Genomic DNA, 20,768 nt, shown 5'->3' on the forward strand with positions numbered 1-20,768 from the left:
CTTCAACACATGCTAACAAGGATGTAGAACTACTTCAACTCTCATACAACACTGGTAAGGACATAAAACAGAACAACCACTTTGGAAAACAGAAAATTTCTTAATTTTGGTAAGCCAAACACTCCACTACTATTCACCAAGAAAAATAGGAGCTATCTACCTTGATAATTCACCCCTACTTCCCTAATTCAATTTTCATGATCTTTCACTACTGCTCCTGAGATCATCTGCCAAATATTCTACTTTTTTTCCAAGTCTATCTCTGGATCTGCTTTTGTGAAAAATGAAACCAAAACCATATATTCACCAATGTGGAAATAGTTAATTTTAGTAAATTGATATGACAAAACATTTTACAGCCATAAATATTCATAAACAATGGCACAGAATACGTTTGAGGGGCTGGGGTTGTGGTTCAGCAACAGAGTGCTCACCTAGCATATGCGGGACACTGGGTTCAATCCTCAGCACCACATAAAAATAAATAAATAAAATAAAGATATTGGATCCAACTACAAATAAATATCTATTTTTTTAAATGTTTGAGATAATATAAATTTTTCTTTAAAAGATCCAAAAGGTAGGTAAGCTATGTTAGAAACCATACAAAATTAGTAGGAAAAAAATTCTATGCAGTAATCTTCATATAAAGTAAGAAATCTCTATGTCTACAACCTTATATAGTGCCTTATCAAAAATACTTGCTGAACTAATGAATGTCATTGTAGCAAACTGACTGATGAACAAAAAGTCAAAAATAAAATGTGCCAACTATATGTTCTTTTATAATCAAATCTATAATGATACAGTGATGCATCACTTAATGATAGAATAATTTATTCAGAGAAATTCATCATTAGGCAATTTTTTTCACTGTGCAAACAACAAAGTAAAAAGTACTTACATAAACCTAAATGGTACAGCCTATATACACCTAAGTCATATTGCTCCCATGCCACAAACCTGTACTATATACAATTATAACACAAAATATTAAGTATTTGTGTATCTAAACATATTCAAAAAAGAAAAGATACAATAAAAAATATATCATGTATGAAAGATTTAAAATGGTATACTTGTAAAGGGCTTTTACCATGAGTGGAGCTTGCAAGATGAAATTGCTTTGAGTGAGTGAATGGTGAATAAATATGAAGGCCTATGACATTTCTATACATGACAAAACTTCATAAACACTCTACATTTAAGCTACACTAAACTTACTAAAATTTTTTTCAATTTATTACCTTAGCTTACTATAACTTCTTTACTTATAAACTTTTTAAAACCTTTCTGACTCTTTTGTAATAACAATGGACTTAAAACACATAGGCAATAGGAATTCTCAATTTTATTATAACCTCATGGGATCTCTATCCTATAGGTGATCCATCATTAACCAAAACATCATTATGTGGCTCATGATTATATAAGTAAGGCTTATCACAAGAATGCAAAGATGGCTCAACATTAGAAAATCTATTGAAGTAATTCACCACATTAGAAAAACTGATCTTCAAGACTAAAGAGACATTAAATAAAATTCAGTACCCATTGCTAAATTTTTTTTAATCTTAGTAAACTAGAAATTTAAAAAAAAATACTTATTCATCTTAATAAAGTATACATACTAGAAACCCCTATTAAGCATCAAATTGTCTTATACTGAGGCTAGAACATGAAAGAAGAGTGACAACAATATCTAAAATCACAAAGCTTATATTATACTGAGAGATACAAATAATGGTAATACCTTCTAGTAAGATGTTCTGACAAGAGAATTAAAGGATGCCATAGTAACAAAGGAAAGGCAGCACAACTGCCTTTTCTGGAGACTGTTACTTCAGTAGATGATAAATACCTTCTGGGCAAGAACAGATTGCTCAGTATCTAAGACAATGTGTAGTACATGGTTAAGTCTTCAATAAATGTTTCTTAAATGAATGAACAAACATTTAATAGTGGCCTTAGATAGTTTCAAATATCAAGTATGAAATATCAATAAATTACATAACTTACTCTAAATTTGATATCTTCTAAAGAGTCCACTTGGGTACAAAAAACACCACCATACTTCACATACACAGATTACACATACATTGGCAATCCTAAATACTCACGGATACAAGGGATTTGTGTTGGCCAGCTGAAGAGTGTGTGTTTTCACAGGTTCCACAGCTATTAACATATCTTGTTCTACAGCCATAGGAAGAACAGAATATCCACAGTAATCTATGTGCTCTCCTAGAAAAGACAACATTTTTTTAATCACTGCTACCATATGAAACAAAAGAAGCTCAAGTAAGTTGACACACAAGAAAAACTTGACCATGAGCCATGTTTTAACAGAAAATAAACATACTATAGGAAGAAAGTTATTCAGCTTTCCTTTTACCCCACACATCTGAGCCAGAAACTTCTACTAGTTGGTTTCTGTCAATATTTTGAATATTTTTAATCTTAAGCTTTGCTCCAATTCCTAATTCATAAGGACCATTTTCAAAATTTATGTTATGTGACTAGCTATATGGCATCAAGAAAAGTAAATCTCCATCAAAAAAAATCAAGTAACCCAAGTAATATATGGGCAAATGAATTAAACAGATATTTCTCAAAAGAAGAAATACAAATGGCCAACAAATATATGAAAAAATGTTCAATGTCATTAGCAATTAGAGAAATGCAAATCAAAACTACCCTGAAATTTCATTTCATACCAATCAGAATGGAAGTCATCAAGAGTACAAATAATGATAAATGTTAGAGAGGATGTAGAGAAAAAGGAACTAATTTTTACATTGTTGGTGAGACTGTCAATTAACATAACCACTAAGGAAATCAGTATGAAAGTTCCTTGAAAGACTAGGCATGGAACCACCATATGACTCAGCTATACACACTCCTCAGTATTTATCCTTAAGAATTACACTCATGTACATGCATACTTCTGTTTATAGCAGCACAATTCACAGTAGCCAAACTGTGGAACCAGCCTAGATGTCCATCAACTGATGAATGATAAAGAAAACGTGGTATATACACACAATGAAGTTTTACTCAGCCATAAAGAAAAATGAAATTATGTCATTTGCAGGAAAATGGAGAGAACTAGAGACTATTATGCTAAGTGAAATAAGTCAAACTCATAAGGTCAAGGGTCGTATGTCATCTCCCTTATGTGGAAGATAGAAGAAAAAAGGAAAAGAGAGGTGAAGGCAAATCTCATGAAAATCAAAGTAATATCATTAGAGGAAAGGGACCAACATGCAGGAGATGGGGAGGGAGAGGAGAAGTGTTAGGGAGATTTATTGGCCAAATTTTATTGTTATATTGTGTGCATGTACAAATATGTAACACCAAATTCCATCATTATGTACAACTATAATGCACAAAAAAAGGGAGGAAAAAAAGAATAAAACAAAAAAGTAATATATTCTTTCTCTGTTTCTCTTTTGTATTATAATTTAAAATATAAACAATGAAGGCTTAAGTACATTCTCCCTTATATTAACATTATTTGGGTTCCACCCTCTTCCTTACCAGCCAATGGCTCTCTAAATAAAGATTTTGGTTATCATTGTGGCATAACCAAATGTCTAGCAATTTGATCAGCACTGATAAGTTGTGTTTAATATGCTAGACAAGGCTAGGAAAAAAATATTTAAGCTGCTCTTTCAACATATAAGCAAATACAGGTAATAAACTATTCTTTTCATTCTAATTCTTCTATGAATCACCAGCAGAAATTTTTTTCCCCATTATACCAAAACAGTTTACCCAAGTTACCATTTAAACTCAAGGTCACTAGTCATGAGACTTAAAACACAAAATAACAAATTTAAGAAAGATGAGCTTACTCAGCCATAAAGAAAAATAAAACTATGTCTTCTGCAGGAAAATGGAAAGAACTAGAGACTATTATGCTAAATGAAATAAGATGAGTGAGCTCATTTATTTCCCTGGTACATATTTTTTTATATCTGATTGTTCCTATAGCAGATAATAATCAACTAGGAAACAAAAATTTAATAGAAGACAATTCAATTGCATAATTATATTGTTATTCTACATATAGGGCATAAGTATTTTCTTTCCACATTGATGTGCTCTTTAAAATGACATTAAAATATTTTGTGGGGGATTAATAATGACAAATGAAAAGCTGGCTTTCAAAGTTATCTTTCTCTAACTACCTTCAAAAGGACAACAATATAAAATAAGTAGAAAACATATATTCAAATAAAAATAAGGAGGCATTCATTCTGTTGAGAAGGCGGCAGCATGAATGGCAGCCTTCTGAAAATGAACAATTTCTCCGTTTGTCAAAACCGATTAAAAAAAAAAAAGAAAAGAAATCACCCCAGATGAAACAGTGGGGAAGGAGCAGGACCTGCTGGGAAGAAAGTGTAACAAAACTATAACATCCTCAATATTTTGATGGAAATTATAATAGTTTTTAAGAAAGATTGAAATTCACTTTATTATGTGTACTAACTAGTTATGTTAGAATCATTTACAAACCGCCTACACCTTTCTAAATTAGAAAACAATCAACGAATTTACTAGAATAGGAATTATTTATCAGGAAAATCCTACCCCTAAAACAATATCTCTAAGGATAATGCTTCTTTGCAACCCCAGGCAATTAAAAGAAGTTGATGTCCTCCTCCTGTTCTGATTTCCAAGCCCTTTTCCTGTATTTCTTCTGAGGCTTATGCCATATTCTCCTCTCCTCACTACTTTCATCTATGACTCCTTGGTGACTCTACTCCTCACTGAAGACCTCAGCATGTGGTTCCATTTCCCTCTCCTTCCCCATTCTGCAACTAACTGGATAATATCTAGACAAACCACTTAGTCCAAGACCCCAGCTTCTCAATTCCTTGGCCTCCAGAAAGCCTGAGTCGACTCCTCTCTGCTTCAGCCATATACTTCCATGGCCTTGACAAATCCAATAATGACTGTAGACTTTCTTATCACCTAGAATTGTCTAGCTATGAAAATTGTTTCAAATCTCATACTTTTTACTAAAACTTTCCATTCTACCATTTCTCCCACTCACCTGCCTTTCAAACTCATTTCTTTGCCTTCTCTACTTTATAAATTCCTACCTTTCTTTCTTTTTCTAATTAGCATAGATTCCAAGGTGTATTACTTCACTTGCTCTCCTACTAATATTATTAACTTCTTTAGTCTACTGTCATTCTCTTGTAATCTTTATTCAAAACAAAACCTCAAACCTACATCAAAAACCCAGGCAGCTTAGACTAGCTAAAGCAGAATGAAAATGCACAACTTTGTGGACTGCACCACTAATAATTCTCCAGCAAACCTTTCATTTGTCCATTATTTCTTTTTCTCATCCAAGAACGATTTCCTGCCTTCCTAAATTTCCAGCTCCTTCTCTCTCCTACCCTTCACATAAACTCCCTCAATCATCTATACTATAATTATTCATTCACCCACATTAATAGACATACTTCACTTCCTTATTTCCTGTTAAGTGTCAAAGTGGACATCCTCCAATGCCTAGACACCAGTCCTTCTTGCCTTCAGGGGTATTCTGTTCTACCAGTTCCTCAGTTATCTTCACCCTCTGCCTTGATGGTACTCCCTTGTGACCTTTTCCCCAATAACTATACCTACATATCCTATATTTTATGTCCTTAATAACTATCTTCAAAACAAAATAAGATTGCCTGTATTGATAATAACTGAAGCTAGGTGATAAGTACATGGGATTTTATTATACTATTGCAATTTTTTATATATTTATATTTTTCATTATAAAAAGGTTTTACTTTTAGTCATCCCCTGACCCCTGGATTTTTCTCAGCTCCCGATTCCATTTTCTCATGATAAAACTTATTTATCCTAGAGTCACCACTTATAACTTCCTCCAAGAGACTTCTCTAGCCCCTTCAAATCTGAATCGGGTGACCTATGAACTTCCATTGTACCTTGTGCTTCCCAGTCAAATGTTTTTAAGAAGTAGTTTAGCCGTAGATATTTTTGTTCAAATGGAATTTTACATGGATGTGAAAAAGAGGCTCCTCTTGTTGAGCCGTTTGCATGACTGGCATCCCTGCTCAACAGTAGCCCCGGAGCAAACCCCAGTGAATTCCTAGGGCTGTGCTGCACACAGTCTGAAGGCAATGCTATCAAAGTGCTTAATAACTCCATCATAATTGCCACTGGACTGTTCAATGAGGGTAGGAACTATGCCTTTTTATTCTCACCAAGGTGATCCTTATGCCTGCCACATAGAGGACACATAACAAATCTCTAGCTTCAACCCCTCATTTTCTCAATGAGCTTCAGAAGCTCATATCCTAGTGCCTTTCTTGGCTATCCAAAGGCATTTCAAGCTGAAAATAATTCTCCTCTTCGCTCACTTAGAACACAGTTTTCCACTCAGTTGTCCAAACATGGAGTTCTTCACTTAGTCTGTGGGAGGCTACTCTGAATGATTTGCATTCTCTATCCCAGAATGGAGAGGCTTTGACAGTCACTACATCTCGTCATGGTCCCAGAAGTTGAAGACGCGTCTTCAGATGTAGGCATGTCGTCCCATGGATTGAGCTACGCTCACCTGGTCCTTTGTGATATTACCCCTTTGTCCTGTTTGGGACTGAATGTTCCATAGAAACACTTTGTATATCCCCTTCTCTTGCTCTGCCTTTGGGTGTGACCTTCCTAGATGTCAGTCAACTTGCTGACAGCAGACATCACAAGCTAGATTCAACCCCCTGAAACCCGTCCCCTTGCCTCATTTGAATGGCTTCTCCTCAATAAAAGGGTTCAGCACACTCTTGCTCGCTTTCTTTCTGTGGACCCTTAAGGTCAGAGGAGCCAACACAAGACTCCAAAGAAAAAGGTATCTTTGTCTCTTACATGGTTATTTTGTGCAGCCCAGTTCACCTGGAGTGACCCTGAGTGTTTTTGTCACGAGGAATGTGACATTAGTCCTTGAAATTAACCACCTTATAACAGAAGACTATAGTAAAATTTTAAAAAAACAAAAATTTGCTGCTTTCTTCTTTAGAACTGCCTCTGATCTAGTTCAAGTTATGAGGCTCAGTTGTCTTTGGTTTCTGTTGGGATTTTTTTTTCCTTAAGAAAGTAGTAGGATTTTTATTGTCAATAAAATAGATCATAAATGAAGACACAAATATATTAATGGTTCTTGATATTTTTAGACTCTCAAGTCTCTATGGAAATGTCAGCTCCTAATGTAGACAAAGTACTATTCAAAAAAAATAGGAGATATTCAAGACAGTGGTCAAAACAATAACTGAACATGAATACAATAAGGCAAATAGAAAGTTACTTTCTCTATTTCCTTTTCTCAGCAAGGTATGTGTTGAATAAAGGTATAAGCCTTGTTTTGGTGGAAAATGCTTTTTTTTGTATAGAAAAATTTTGTATGCTTTCACCTGCCCTACAAAACAAGGCCTGAAGAACTGGCTGCAGGATAAAGGGATACATTATGTCTACCAGGAAGCAAGGAAACTCAAATTTCAGCTTAAAAGAGAGTCCCCTGCCAAGTCTGACTTTTAGTTATACCCAGACCTATCTGAAAAGGCAGGAGCACAGCAGAGTCAAACTCATCAGCAGGCACCTCTATAGTATGATGGGCCAATGCTCATGTTGATGGTGGTAAAAGAATCAAGAAGCCTAGGTTTCAGATTCGCACAAACATTCTTTAACTAGTAAGAAATTATTGAAGTTCTTCTCTAGTGTAAATAATATGAAAATAGGTAATGAAGTTAATCACACATCACTGCTGAGATTATTTAGTCTGACTTTAAAGCAGTATAAAATGTTTTCTTCCACACAATAAGTAAGTATAAGCTTTGTACTGAAGCTTCTGAGAAACCAATCATGTTTTCATCTCTAGCTAAATTTAAGATATTTTCAATTTGGATACTTTTCTGTAAAATTTGCATAGAAATAGTATCTATTTCTTCAGGGTTTTATAAAAATAAAATATTCTATTTGTAAATTCTTACTCAAAAACTTTTTATTCAAGATTTATTTAATAAATATTTCAATAAAAGATATTATCTATCCTTCATCAGAGCTAATGGTAAAGCAAGTAAGGTGCAAGAAACTCTCTACACAGTCCCTGGAATAGAAAGAGCCCTAAAAGCCAGTGGGCATGAGCACATTTCAATTACAGGTTTGAGATTATGGGTCCATGGCAGTTGTTTCTTACTTTTATCACTGGAATGTCCACCTTAGGCCATTCTAAGGTTGCTGGATTTGTAGCCACTCAGATAGATTGGACACAGATCAGTTTCGGAGAAGGCTTCTGGGCTCCTCTGTAGGGCTATATGATAAAACCTCCAGAAGAAAGGTTTTCAAAACTTTTGAAGGAATATCAATTCAAAGAGGCTCCATTTATCTGATGGGTTTCTTTTCTTATCCCTCCTTACAAATACATGGTGCTAGGAATTGGGCCAGGGAAGGCTATAAAGGAACCAGAAATGAGCCAACCTCTGGGCTTTTCCTTAGGGCAAAAAAAAAACAAAAAAAAAGGAGGGTGACATTTGAGATGGACTGAGCTGATAACAGACTGCTTCTCTCCTTTTGTTTCCTTTTCACTCTGCAGCTTTAGTTCCTGGAGTGCTACTACCACTCAAAGGTACTTGGTCTCTCCGTGATAAGGCTTTTGTCAGGTGTGTAGCCAGCATCTGTCAATGTACTTGATACACAAAATGCTGAATGTTTTAATGGACTTGTCTATACTGTCAATGGCTGATAACAGGGTCATGGAAGAGGAGGATACACTGACCTCTCTACTGATAATTGAGCTCTGGAACCACTGGCTTCTAAGGAATGCTTTCCATGACCAATGGAGGAGGAATCATGAGTGCAAGATTTTTGAGAACATTATCAAAGCTGAATGCTCAGCAATACATCCCAGTGGGCAGGACATCTTACCTAAAAGCCCACTAGGCTCAAGAACAGGCATTTATGATTATCTTAAAGCCACCAAAAGACTGGGTTCCTTTTGCTTTTTTTCCATAGAATTCCAAGCTGAGTTCCAGCCACCACATGGTGGTGACAGACAGACTTAATAAGAAATCACTGACCAACTGCTACAAATTAGCAAACTTCTCAAGAAAAACCCATTCCAGAGGTTCTATTCTCCCACTGTGGCAAAGGACCTGTGGCCTGAACTACAGCAATAAATAAACTCAGAGGACATACATCTCCCAAAGGGTTATGGCACAGTCCAGCCACATGGAGAGCAACAACAACAAAGGTTTCCGCCACCTATCAGGGAACACTATCTCTTACATCTGCTCTCATTTTATGATGATGATAATGTTGATTGTGGTACCAGGGACTGAAATCGGGCCTCAATATATTAAGTAAGTGCTCCACCACTGAACCACATACCCAGATCCTGGTTCCTGTTCTTGTAAGACCTTTTCTCTTCCTTTTTACTTATAAATAAACTTGAACTGACCAAATGAATTCTTTTGTTTTTTTGAGGAGTCAAAGAAAAAAAAAAAAACTCACACAAGGTTGTTTTCCATATGGCTAATTTCCTTTAACATCCTTCAAATGGATCATAAAACCAAATTATACAGCTTAGTAAAGAAATTCTACTATAGGTTCATTTATTATATGAAACTCTCTAATGGTCTGGCTTACTATAACAATGAATACTATGGTATACCATGTATGAGAATGAGTGGACAGCGTAACTTCCAGGACATCTTTTATGGCAGGGTTATTTGAACAGTATCTTAAAAGAATGGGCAAAAATTAGGCATAGCCTGGATATGGGGTAAAGATATTCCAGATAGAAAAAAGGAAAATGGGAAAATCAAAGATGGATTGACAAAACACAGAGATTCAACTCAACCCCTCGAACATTAATTATGTCCTAAATAAGTAAAAATATAAATGAGATAGTCTTCAAAGTTTTAAAAGTTATCTGGCAGCCACTGTTCCTTATGCTCTAGACCTAAAGAGGAACTAGCCACCCAGGTCACTCTCAAGGACTACATAAGTGAGACAAACTCAAGATTGACTAGAGGCAGCTTTTCTTCCTGACCTTTCTGGAAGTCAAAACAAACTTTTAGGATGCGAGTATAGTCTTATAGAATGTTTATGAATATGAAAATGTTCTATGTCTATGCTATCTGATATAGAAACCACTAGACACATGTGGCTACTGAGCATTGAAAGGTGACTACTTAATTACTTTAATTACTAATTAACTACTTTAATTAATTTAAATTTAAACAGTCAAATGTGGTTAGTAGAGACTTAATATATGGTACAGATATATATGATTCATACCTTTAGCAATGCAAAATTTCTCCTTTGTATCTTCAAAGAAACGATAGTGAAATCACAACAAATATCCTACATAATATCTCTACAATAACCCTGACAATGAATCTCATAAAATTATAGATAAATAATAAAGTAAAACCTGTTGAAAACAACTCTATACGTAAGCAATATATATTTCTGAAGTCTACCTTGATCTTGAATAAATTTAGGAACCAACAAAATAAGTTCTACATGTTCTCAAAATAATGTTCCATAAATAATATCCATCTCAACAAGGCTTATGATAAAAACTCAAGTGATAACAATTTTGTTGATCAGAATAAAAACAAATCCTTTTGTGGAAATGAACAACTTAAGTTTCATGAAAGAGGGTACATCCTCTCTTCTACATTACTTCTTTCCACCTGAAAAATCTCACCAGAAATTTAAAAAAAAAGAAAAAATAAATAATGCCATTCTCATCTGTTTCTTTTCTATCCAATGACTATAATACTGAAAACTAGAAATAAATTTATGTACAACGGAAGAAAATTGTTAATAAAAGTATAAAATATCAACTTAGTAAGCTATTAGGAAGTCATTAAAATAATTATGACCTCTACAGAAAGAGGAAAATATTTATGACAGATTAAATGATAAAAAGAATAAAAATTGTATGCAATATAATTAAAACTGTATCTATTATTATAAATATACATAGAGGTGAACAGAAAAACAGTAAATGAAATTGTTAAAAGGCTATAATTTACTATTAAAAGTACTAAAATTCAAAAGCATTTCAGAGAAGAATTATAAAAAAAAAAAAATACACCTAGAAAACCTGAAAATCTGGGCCAACACTTTTAAAAGCATTGAGTTATAGGATTTCTTAGCATCCCTCTAACTTAATGAGAAAATGTACAGTCATCCAAATTACTCACCAGACTTTAAAGATATAACCTATGGCATAGAAAAAAATTTTCATCTTCCATTAAAACAATAAAAACAAATGGGTTTGAACAAATATATAGATTTTTTAAAATGAATGGGAAAAAAGCAACATTAATTACATGAATCAACCAAAAGATGAAAGTAAGGAATTATGTAAAAGAGTATCTTAATAGATATACGTGTAAAATATTCTATTTGGGGCAAAATTAAGAAAGAACTATACTAAAAGAATTTGTATCTTATTAAAGGAAGAACAAAAAATTTAAAGGAATGTTTAAAATACCTATTATGTTGACTCGTCCTGGTGCTCGAACATAAAACTTGGGAATAGATCCAAACTTAGAGTTAAAAATCTCCTTTAGCTTCAGCAATCTGAAAACAAGAGTAGAATATTTCAAAATATCATATATCAGAAATCTGTAAGAGACTGGGGGTGTGTAGCACAGTGATAAAGCCCATACTTAGCATGGGCAAGGCCCTGGGTTCAACTTTCAGAAAATGAAAATGCCCATAAGAGGCAAACTCATCCATGCACACACTTCATGTAACTTCCACCACTAATTCTTCAAAAGGAAAAGAGAAAAAGTAAACTCTTCTGGTAACATACTACCTTAAAAACCCCAGGGCAACAGCATTGTTATTTCCTAAAGGATGCAAAGTATAGCTAAGCCCACTTAAGAAATCCAAATATAGTCACATTCCAAGGTTCTAATGGACATAAATTTGGGAGGATATACCATTCAATGCAGTACAGGAAGTCATATGAAAACTACACTGGGGGCTGAGGTTGTGGCTTAGTGGTAGAGTGCTTGCATAGCATGTGTGAGGCACTGGGTTCGATTACCAGCACCACATTAAGTTTGGCAAATCATTTTTCCTTAGCCTCTGTTCTCAAAAATTAGAGAATTTGAACTAGATATTCCTCCTAGATCCCTTCCAGATCCAAAATTCTTATAATAAATTTAATAATCTGATACCATCAAAGCATCTCAGGTTAATTCTGTGAATAGTTCCACTGTTTGTAGTCTGACATCATAATATACCTAAATAATAATACCAAGACTGTAAACATTATTTAAACCTACCATATTCAGGAAAGTTGAGTAATTAATTAATTGATCTTAGGGATTAATTAGTTGCAAGAAACAGAAACACAAAAAAAAGTTCAGTAAATAAAGGAAATTTATTGTAATGACAGATATGCTGAATATTTTCAGAAATTATTCAACCTGGACTCCTGGAAACTGGAGAGTTATCAGAAACTGTTTATACTCATGTCTTTGGCCTTCTCTCTTCCTAACTCATTCTCTTATGGCTCTAAACATTCCATCACCATTCTGCTTTTCTCAAAGCTCTGCATTTTGCCTGCCTCTGTGAGCTCCTCCACATCTTCAGTTTCCATGACACTGTGGTCTTGATACTGTAAGATAAATAGCTCCAGTGTCTTATATAGTCTATCCTATACATCTCTATGTCCTTGAGCTCAAATTCCCAAAAGATATGTGTTTGGCAGAGTTTAAATTTAGCATCTCTCCTGGTCCTATCATCTATGGCTAAGGGGCTATGGAATTTGGTACAAACAAGGTTATTTGTTTGAATTGCAAATATGATTACTTTGGTCCATTTCTTCAACAGACAAGGATGACAAAAGATCTCAACAGGACACAATAACTAGTATCTCTAGCATTTTAAGAAGCATTTACTTGACTATCACATAGGTGTGAACAATGGTGACTGCCTAATTCTGAGTTTACCAAAAGCAATTAGAACAAGAACAAATAAAACTACACCAAAAAAAAAATGCCTCTAGTATGACTAGAAGACAGAGACTGTTAAACTTTAAGTTATGGGCTGGAGTTGTAGCTCAGTGGTACAGCACTTACCTAGCATGTGAGAGGCACTGGGTTCAAACCTGAGCGCCACATTAATAAATAAATAAATAAATAAATAAATAAATAAATAAATAAATAAATAAAGTTATTGTGTCCATGTACAATTAAAAATATTTTTTAAAAAACTTTAAGTTATAAGTAGACCAAAAAAAGTTATAAGTAGAACAAAAAGGAAGAGGGAAAAAAATGAAGAAAGACCACAGTGTGCTACTGAAAAAAAATAACTTGGATGAAAGAGAAATGAAGGGAGCCAGCAAAATGAAGATTAATATAAAACCACCACACCAGAAAAAAAAATATGGAAGGTATAAGGAGGAAGAGGTGAAAGTACAAAAAGCTCACAGGCTGTTAAACAGGCTACAGGTAAAAATTAAAAGATAAATTAAAAACTGAAAAAGCAATTTTTTTTTAAGTTACAGTGCAGGCATATACAAGGATACAACTAAATCACTTTTTTAAAAGTTATAAAAAGACTATGGTCTGTGCAGTCAGGCAGAACTGGGCTTAAATGTCTTCACTATCATAATGAAATTCATTAACCTCCCTCACCTTTATGTGACAAAGATATGCACCCCATGAAGTTGATTAAATAAAGTAATATAGGATCAGTGTTTAGCCCAGCATTAGCATGAAATACATATTTAATAAATGGTAATTATTATTCCTGATTCCTAGGTTCAGTTTCATTTCTATTCTGTAACATATAAATAATCCACTAGAAGAAATGAAAAATGATAGATAATTGTTTAGCTTATGTCAGAACAGTAAGTACTATTAGGGCATTCAGTAATTTTGATGATGCTGTTGATAAACTTTGGTGATCTCTATTCACTTTCTTCCAGATTATAGAGGATGAGACACCTCAGGTTGTCCATCCAGATTCTAGATAGAATGATTTTAAATGCTAGTGTTTTTCAACAGAAAACAGGAAGATGAAGAAGAAGGACAAGGAGAAATAACTGACGAAATGGATAGTAAAACAAGAAAAGAGTCTCCTATTTTTTAAGGGCACTAAAAAAAAAGATATAAGTACAAAAGTAACCAGTAGAACAAAATCAAAAGTTTTCTTAAATACCAAATAAATTTCAAAAATAAAGGAGCACAGTAAAATCTAATAGAAAACATGACACAGAAAACATATCATAACACATAATTATCAAATAATATGATAGAATTGAAATCAAACATATCACCATAGTTTTAACTATAACTATAGTTATTTCACAATAGTTCTCTGTTACAAGATGGTTAACTTCAAGGACTGGATGAAGTTACATCAACATATGTGACTAGGCCTAACGTATTTCTTTAAAAAAAAAGATTTGCAATTTGGATCCTAAAACAAAACTGAACTATGTGCTGTATACAAGAGACACAACTAATATCTAATAATTTAGATATTTAAACTTAAAATGATTCAAAAAGGCTAAATATAAATGAATAAGTAGAAGTATTCCAGGAAAACAGAAACAATAAGAAAACAGTGGGAGTGGTCCTGACATCAGATATTGCAGAATTTAAACCAAATACCATTAAATGTGCATAAAAGGATCCTTCTTAATGCTGAGAGTCACAACTCAAAATAAAGGTATGAGCATTAAATAATGTCCCCAATTCAAACAGTAATAATAATTTTTATAAGGCAAAAAATATACTACAGGCAATGTAAGAAAATATGAACAGAAATACATCAACAATAAGACACAAAAAAAATTAAAGAGAAAAATGCAACAAAATTAATAAAGCACATTTTATGGATGTATATACCATATATAAACATTACACCACAATAATTTGTGTAGGACAGCACAAATATTGATCATATATTAGACCACAATAAAATGTTACTGAATTCCATAAGGTGAAAATACTATAAACAACACTGAACTCAATGCAACAAAACTTGAAATTTTAACTGAGAATAAGTCACAAAAAGGTTCTCCTAGTGCAATGGCTTATGCCTATAACCCCAGCTAAAAAACAGTAAAAATGATATTGTAAGGATTCAATGATATTATAAACCAAATGGATAATTTCTAAGAAGGGAAGTAGGAACTGGCAGAACAGGGTAGAAATCAGAAGCAATAACAAAGAAAGGAACTGTGGGATTCTTCAGGCTTTACTGAATATATTTTTTGGCTTTTATTTTTTTTTAGATATACATAATAGTAGAATGTATTTTGACATATTATACATACATGGAGTATAACTTATTCTAATTGGGATCCCATTCTTGTGATTGTACATCATGTGGAGTTTCAGTGGTTGTATATTCATATTGAATATACTTTTAAATACTCCAAATCTTTCATATTAAGAGTGTGTTTAGGATTACCCAGTTGAGTTGGCAGAACATGAGACTTTTATAAGGTAGTGGTATGGCATCATATACAACAGCACTATTCATAGGAGCCAAAAGATGGAAGCAACCAAAACATCTGTCAACTGATAAATGGATAAACAAAATGCAGTATATCCATACAATAGAATATTATTTGACCATAAAAAGGAATGACATAATGACACATTTTACAAAATGGATGAAACTTTAATACATGCTATATTTTTTTAAAAGCCAATCCAAAGAACTCAAACATGATTATGACTTGCATTTATTTGAAAGCCCAGAATAACCAAATCTATAGAGACAGAAAATACATTAATAGTTGCTTAGGGTTAGTGGGGCAGTGAGAGGTGAGGGAATGGGAAGTCTGGGGTGATACCGAATGGGATATTGGGTTCTTTTTGAGTCAAGAAGTTTTCTAAATTTGATTGTGGTAATGATTGCACAATTCCGAAAATACTAAAAACCACTTAATTGTAAACTTTAAATGAGTGAATTATATGGTATGTGAAAAATTAACAATGCTATTACAAAAATAATAATCCAACAACTTAAAACTTAATCACAAAGAAAGGAAAAGAGGCGATATTACTGCTAAGAATGCAAAGAAAGCTAAAACAGTGGAATTTGGTGTCTTACAGTAAAGGGGAGATGCATAGATGGGCTGTAAAAATAAAATATTAGAGCTTCTATTTGTAAATTATTTTTATTAAGAAGAATTAAAAAGAAATTATTTTATAATGTGGTTATATTTGTATAATGTGGTTCACTAATGCCTTTACTCAGAGTATCTTGTGTCCTATGAAGTTGATGAGGTATCTTGAGGAAAGAGAAGGAACTCCACTAGGAGACAGGCTCCCACTGGGGCCCTCAGTGAATTGTAACATGTGACTGGTTAGTTAGATTTATACATCACACTCAAGAGTTAACAAAACATATGCTTCCTAAAGTGAATATATGGCTTCAAAAGATTCCTAAGAATAAAATATTGCTTGAAGTTGATCATCAACACAGTGCACACACAACTGAAAAACAATAGCAGAACTTCTCTGACTACTTTTATGATCTCCTCTGTGGCTAGCAAGGAAAAATAAATATTAACATTAAATACATTTTACATGAATAAATACTATCAAAACAAGGAAGAACACTAAGGAAATTTGGTAAACAATTCTTCATTTTTAGTGCATGTAGCTGTATTTGTTACCTTCTTGCCACTGCAGGGCCAACTATAGAAATTGATTTTTATGATCAAAATCATATAAAATGGAAACATTTGAAATACATAATGGATATATTTTATGTAATAAAAAGATTAAGCTACAAGGGCCTGGATTTATTTTCATGTAACAAATTCCTCCTTACTCTTAGGTGAAGAATGCCTTTAACAATGTGTTCTAATTCAATCATATATACCAGGGCAACATTAAAACACTCAAAATCAAAGACATTCAGAGGTAATCCAAAACTATGCTGGTCTTTATGATTAAAAATTATGTTTCTTTCTGGTAACTGAAGACACACTGCTGGCTTAAGCATGAAAGAACATCTTTTTTAGGGCAACTTGTATAATTTGTCAGGCCCAATACAAAATGAAAATATCATCAACTGACCCATAATAGTAATAAATAAGGAAATAGAAGAAGCTTAAAGACTTGATGTTAGACAAAACAAAATAGTTAATAACAGCAAAGTGTGAAAGAAGTCAACCCCAGAAAAGCTCTTAGGCTAATGCAGCACAGCAAGTAAAAGACATTATTCAATGAGATTTTATCACTATAAACCAGAACACAGTGTTTCTACAAAGTATCTGTAATTTAAAATATCCTCCACTAGCCATCACCAAATTACCAGTTATTCTGTAGCTGGGGATTGGCAACAAATTCCCTAAATGACAATTCAGATTCCAGGGTTTCCTTTTAAGATGCAAAGACCAAGGAGGCTTCTGTGTTTGCTTTCAATGAATATTTAGAAAGACGACTTCTAAAAGCAATTATCAATGGGCAGGCAAAGCAAATGGAGGAGTTCGAATGTATTCGGACATTTTTCTGAAGCTGGGTAGAAAGACTGTAACACCTTCAGTAAGAAACGGAAAAGAAGAATCTGCAGAAATGAAGCAATACACAACAATCCTTGGTAGCAGCCAAGGTGTAGTAACGTGACGCATGTTCTTTCTTGCAAGCCCCGCCTTAGAGAATTACAAGAGTTCTGTCTGCTCCCCAGCAACAAAAGCAGCCAAAAGCCATGAACCTTATCTGCAACCAGCTAACCTAGGAGATCCCAAAAAAAGGTGGCTTTGCCTCTCCCCCACCTGGGATGTTCTGCCACCTGGATTCGACGCCTGGCAGGGCCCTCCATAGCCATATTTCGCTAGATCCTGTTTTCTTCTGCAGTTTGGAGTTTAGAAGCAAATCTCCTAAGGCAATCACGAGATAACCGGCTGTTACAGATGCTCCTTTCTTCCGGACAGCCCTGGCTCTCACCCTGCGGAAATCCTGCAGCTGCGCTGAGGTGGCTGCTTCCAGGCACCGCCTCCAGCTCCTCCTTCTGGGCTCTGGGCCAAAGTTCCCTTCCGGTCACTGACAAGTGCAACCACAGTCCTACACTAAGTTTACAGGAACTGGGACTCTGGAGGCCCTGCGCAAGTACATGCCAAGCTGAAAGAGGTTTTCTTTCTGCAAACTGTGGATAAGTCTGATTACAGAGTGATCACCTGGAGACCCACACACACCTTAGTCATCTGATCTATCTGAGGCTACAATTTTTAAGTTAGGAGTTTTGTTTTTGTTTGTTTTTTAACGTCCACCAGCTACTTCCAAAAGGACACTGAAATGTTTAGCAATTTCTTCCTATGTGGATTATTTCCAAATCAAGCAGCATAAAATTGATGCAGCACTAATGCAAACGTACTTGCATTTATTTCCAGGATAAGCCTTTCAGAAACATAATAGGAAAAGAAGAAAACATTTTTTTCTTCATCCACCCTTAGCAACCCCTTAGATTTCCTACTGTAATGCCAGATTCGTGGGACCCCAATAAACCTCCAGAAGCCCAATCTGATGCAATCACACAAGAGTCTTTATTGTAAACTCGAGCCTGGACTCACAAACGTTCCTACTCAGCCGTCCCAGGGAGTGAGTCCTGGTCCTTTGTCCAGTGAGATTTTATAGGTTTTGGGGGATACTCTATGCTCACAACATCACACAGCAAATCATTCCATATCGCAAGAAAATCAAACAACAACTCTTAACATTGATTAGTACATTCACTGGTGGGAACCAGTTGGGTAGGGGTGATTGGTTAGTACAAGAGGGGGATTCCTTTGAACAGATTGGTTTAGGCCACAAGGGTGTACTAAACTATCTGGTTTCCCAACATGTTATCAACCACCATAAACTACTGGGGAGTCATCCCGGTATTTTCCCTGTCTCATGCTGATTGGTGGTTGCTAGAGAGTTGCTATGGGTCTTCACCTAGCCTAACTGAGTCAAGGACACCCTAAGCCACATATCTCTCCTGTTATTTGCAGACAAACAACTCAGCAGGGTGGGTAGGTTTTTCCCAGGACAAAGGTCATGCCCCCTTCCTTAGGACAGGCCTTGGGGTAGAAGCTGATTTCTCAAAAATGGAGTCACATCAGTTTCTCACTACTACCTAGAGAAAACCAGATGCCCTATCTAAAGTAGCACAACATCCCCACCACATCACTCTAACATATTAATGTTCTTAGATCTCAAAATTATCAAAAAATTACCCTGCATATTTATTATGTGTTTATTGTCTGTCTCACCACCTCCACCATCACTAGCACTAGATTTACCAACCTGAGGGAAAAGGCATCTTGAATAGTGCCTAGTAGATTGGTTTTTAATAACTAGATAAGATAAACTGATGACTGAAATGTAAAATGATATGCTTAAGATCACACTGCTCAGCAGCAGCAAAACTCAAATTAAAATTTAGCTCTATTAATTCTTAATCTAGCACATTTTGTACCTCAGAACACAAAGATTAAACCCAGCTAGTAATACATCTATTCCAAGATACTCCAGTTGAGGAAGTTTGAGCCAACATGCTTGTATTATATAATTTTCTTTTCCTATAACACCATATCTAAGGATAGATATTTTATAAAGGTTTATTTCTGTTTTTGTCTTATTTTTGTGGTGCTGGGGATAGAAGCAGGGACTGTATGTGCTAGGCAAGAACTCTGCCACTGAGCTACACCCCCAGCCCTGAAATGAGGTTTATTTAACTTACAATTTTGGAGGCTCATGGCAGATGTCATCACAATGGTGGAAGTATGTGTAAAAAAAAATCACATGGTAAGACAAAAAGCCAAGAATATTCTGGTTCAGGATCTCTCTTTTCTAACAACCAGTTCTCTCAACAACTCACTCACTCTAAGAGACCAGTGTTAATCCCTTCCCAGGGCAATCCCCCTAATGACCTCCCACCAGATCCACCTCTTGAAGGTTCCAACACCTGAGCCTTTTGGAGAACACACTCAAACCTGAAATACTAGCGTTGGTAGCATAATTTGGAGAATAAATGCCTGTCACAGTAGGGGTAGTAACATAACTTAAGAGAAATCCAATATGTTGCTATTCCAGAATTCTATCATTCTATATGTGTATGTAAGAAGCGGGAAAGGAAATAGAAGCTAACATACAGTTGCACAGTATCAGTTTAGCCCAAGGGTGGAAGACCCTGGGCATCCCCTTGAGTTATTACAGTAAATGGTACATCATGGAAAGTTACTCTGTTTTCAGAGCTTCTTTTTTTACTGTTATGGTTTTGATCTCAAGATCATGTCTTAAAGGCATTGTTACCAGTATGTGGCACTATTAGAATGTGGGGACTAATGGAAGGAAGTTGGTTCATTGGAGGCATGCCCTTGAAGGGTGTGTCAGTCAAGTTTTCATTGTTATGGTCAAAGTACCAGACAAGAATAACTCAAAGGGGCTGTGGTTGTAACTCAGTGGTAGAGCACTTCCTTAAAAGTGTGAGGCACTGAGTTTGATCCTCAGCACCATATAAAAATAAAATAAATAAAGGTATTGTGATCATCTACAACTAAAAATAATTTTAAAAAAATAAAAGAAGAACTCAGAAGAAAAAGGTTTATATTTTTACAGCTTAAGAGGTGCAGTCCACAATCAGCGGACACCACTGCTCTGGGCCTGAAGGGAGGTGGAACATCATAAGCACTACTTACCTTGTGGCAGCCAGGAAGCAGAGAGAAAAAGGGAAGAGGCTGCAGGCAAGATGAATCCTTTTAAGGC

The 20,768-nt window shown here is 34.8% G+C and overlaps 1 protein-coding gene across 4 annotated transcripts in view; it reads right to left on the reverse strand.

Moving 5' to 3' along the window:
* Positions 1-18,019, reverse strand: part of Galk2 (galactokinase 2) — a 123,427-nt gene extending 105,408 nt beyond the window's left edge. The window contains exons 1-3 of one of the 4 annotated variants that reach the window (XM_040275610.2): positions 17,795-18,019; positions 11,531-11,619; positions 2,121-2,244 (exon numbers count right to left, since the gene is read on the reverse strand). In XM_040275610.2, coding sequence (XP_040131544.1) covers positions 2,121-2,244; positions 11,531-11,619; positions 17,795-17,847 — 266 coding nt within the window. In that variant the 5' untranslated portion in view covers positions 17,848-18,019. The remainder of the gene's footprint in view (positions 1-2,120; positions 2,245-11,530; positions 11,620-17,794) is intronic. The other 3 variants (XM_040275606.2, XM_040275608.2, XM_005316548.5) reach the window with 3 other exon arrangements.
* Positions 18,020-20,768: the final 2,749 nt, after the last annotated feature.

Source organism: Ictidomys tridecemlineatus, chromosome 5 (genome assembly GCF_052094955.1).
Source record: "Ictidomys tridecemlineatus isolate mIctTri1 chromosome 5, mIctTri1.hap1, whole genome shotgun sequence".
NCBI classification, from domain to species: Eukaryota; Metazoa; Chordata; class Mammalia; order Rodentia; family Sciuridae; genus Ictidomys; species Ictidomys tridecemlineatus.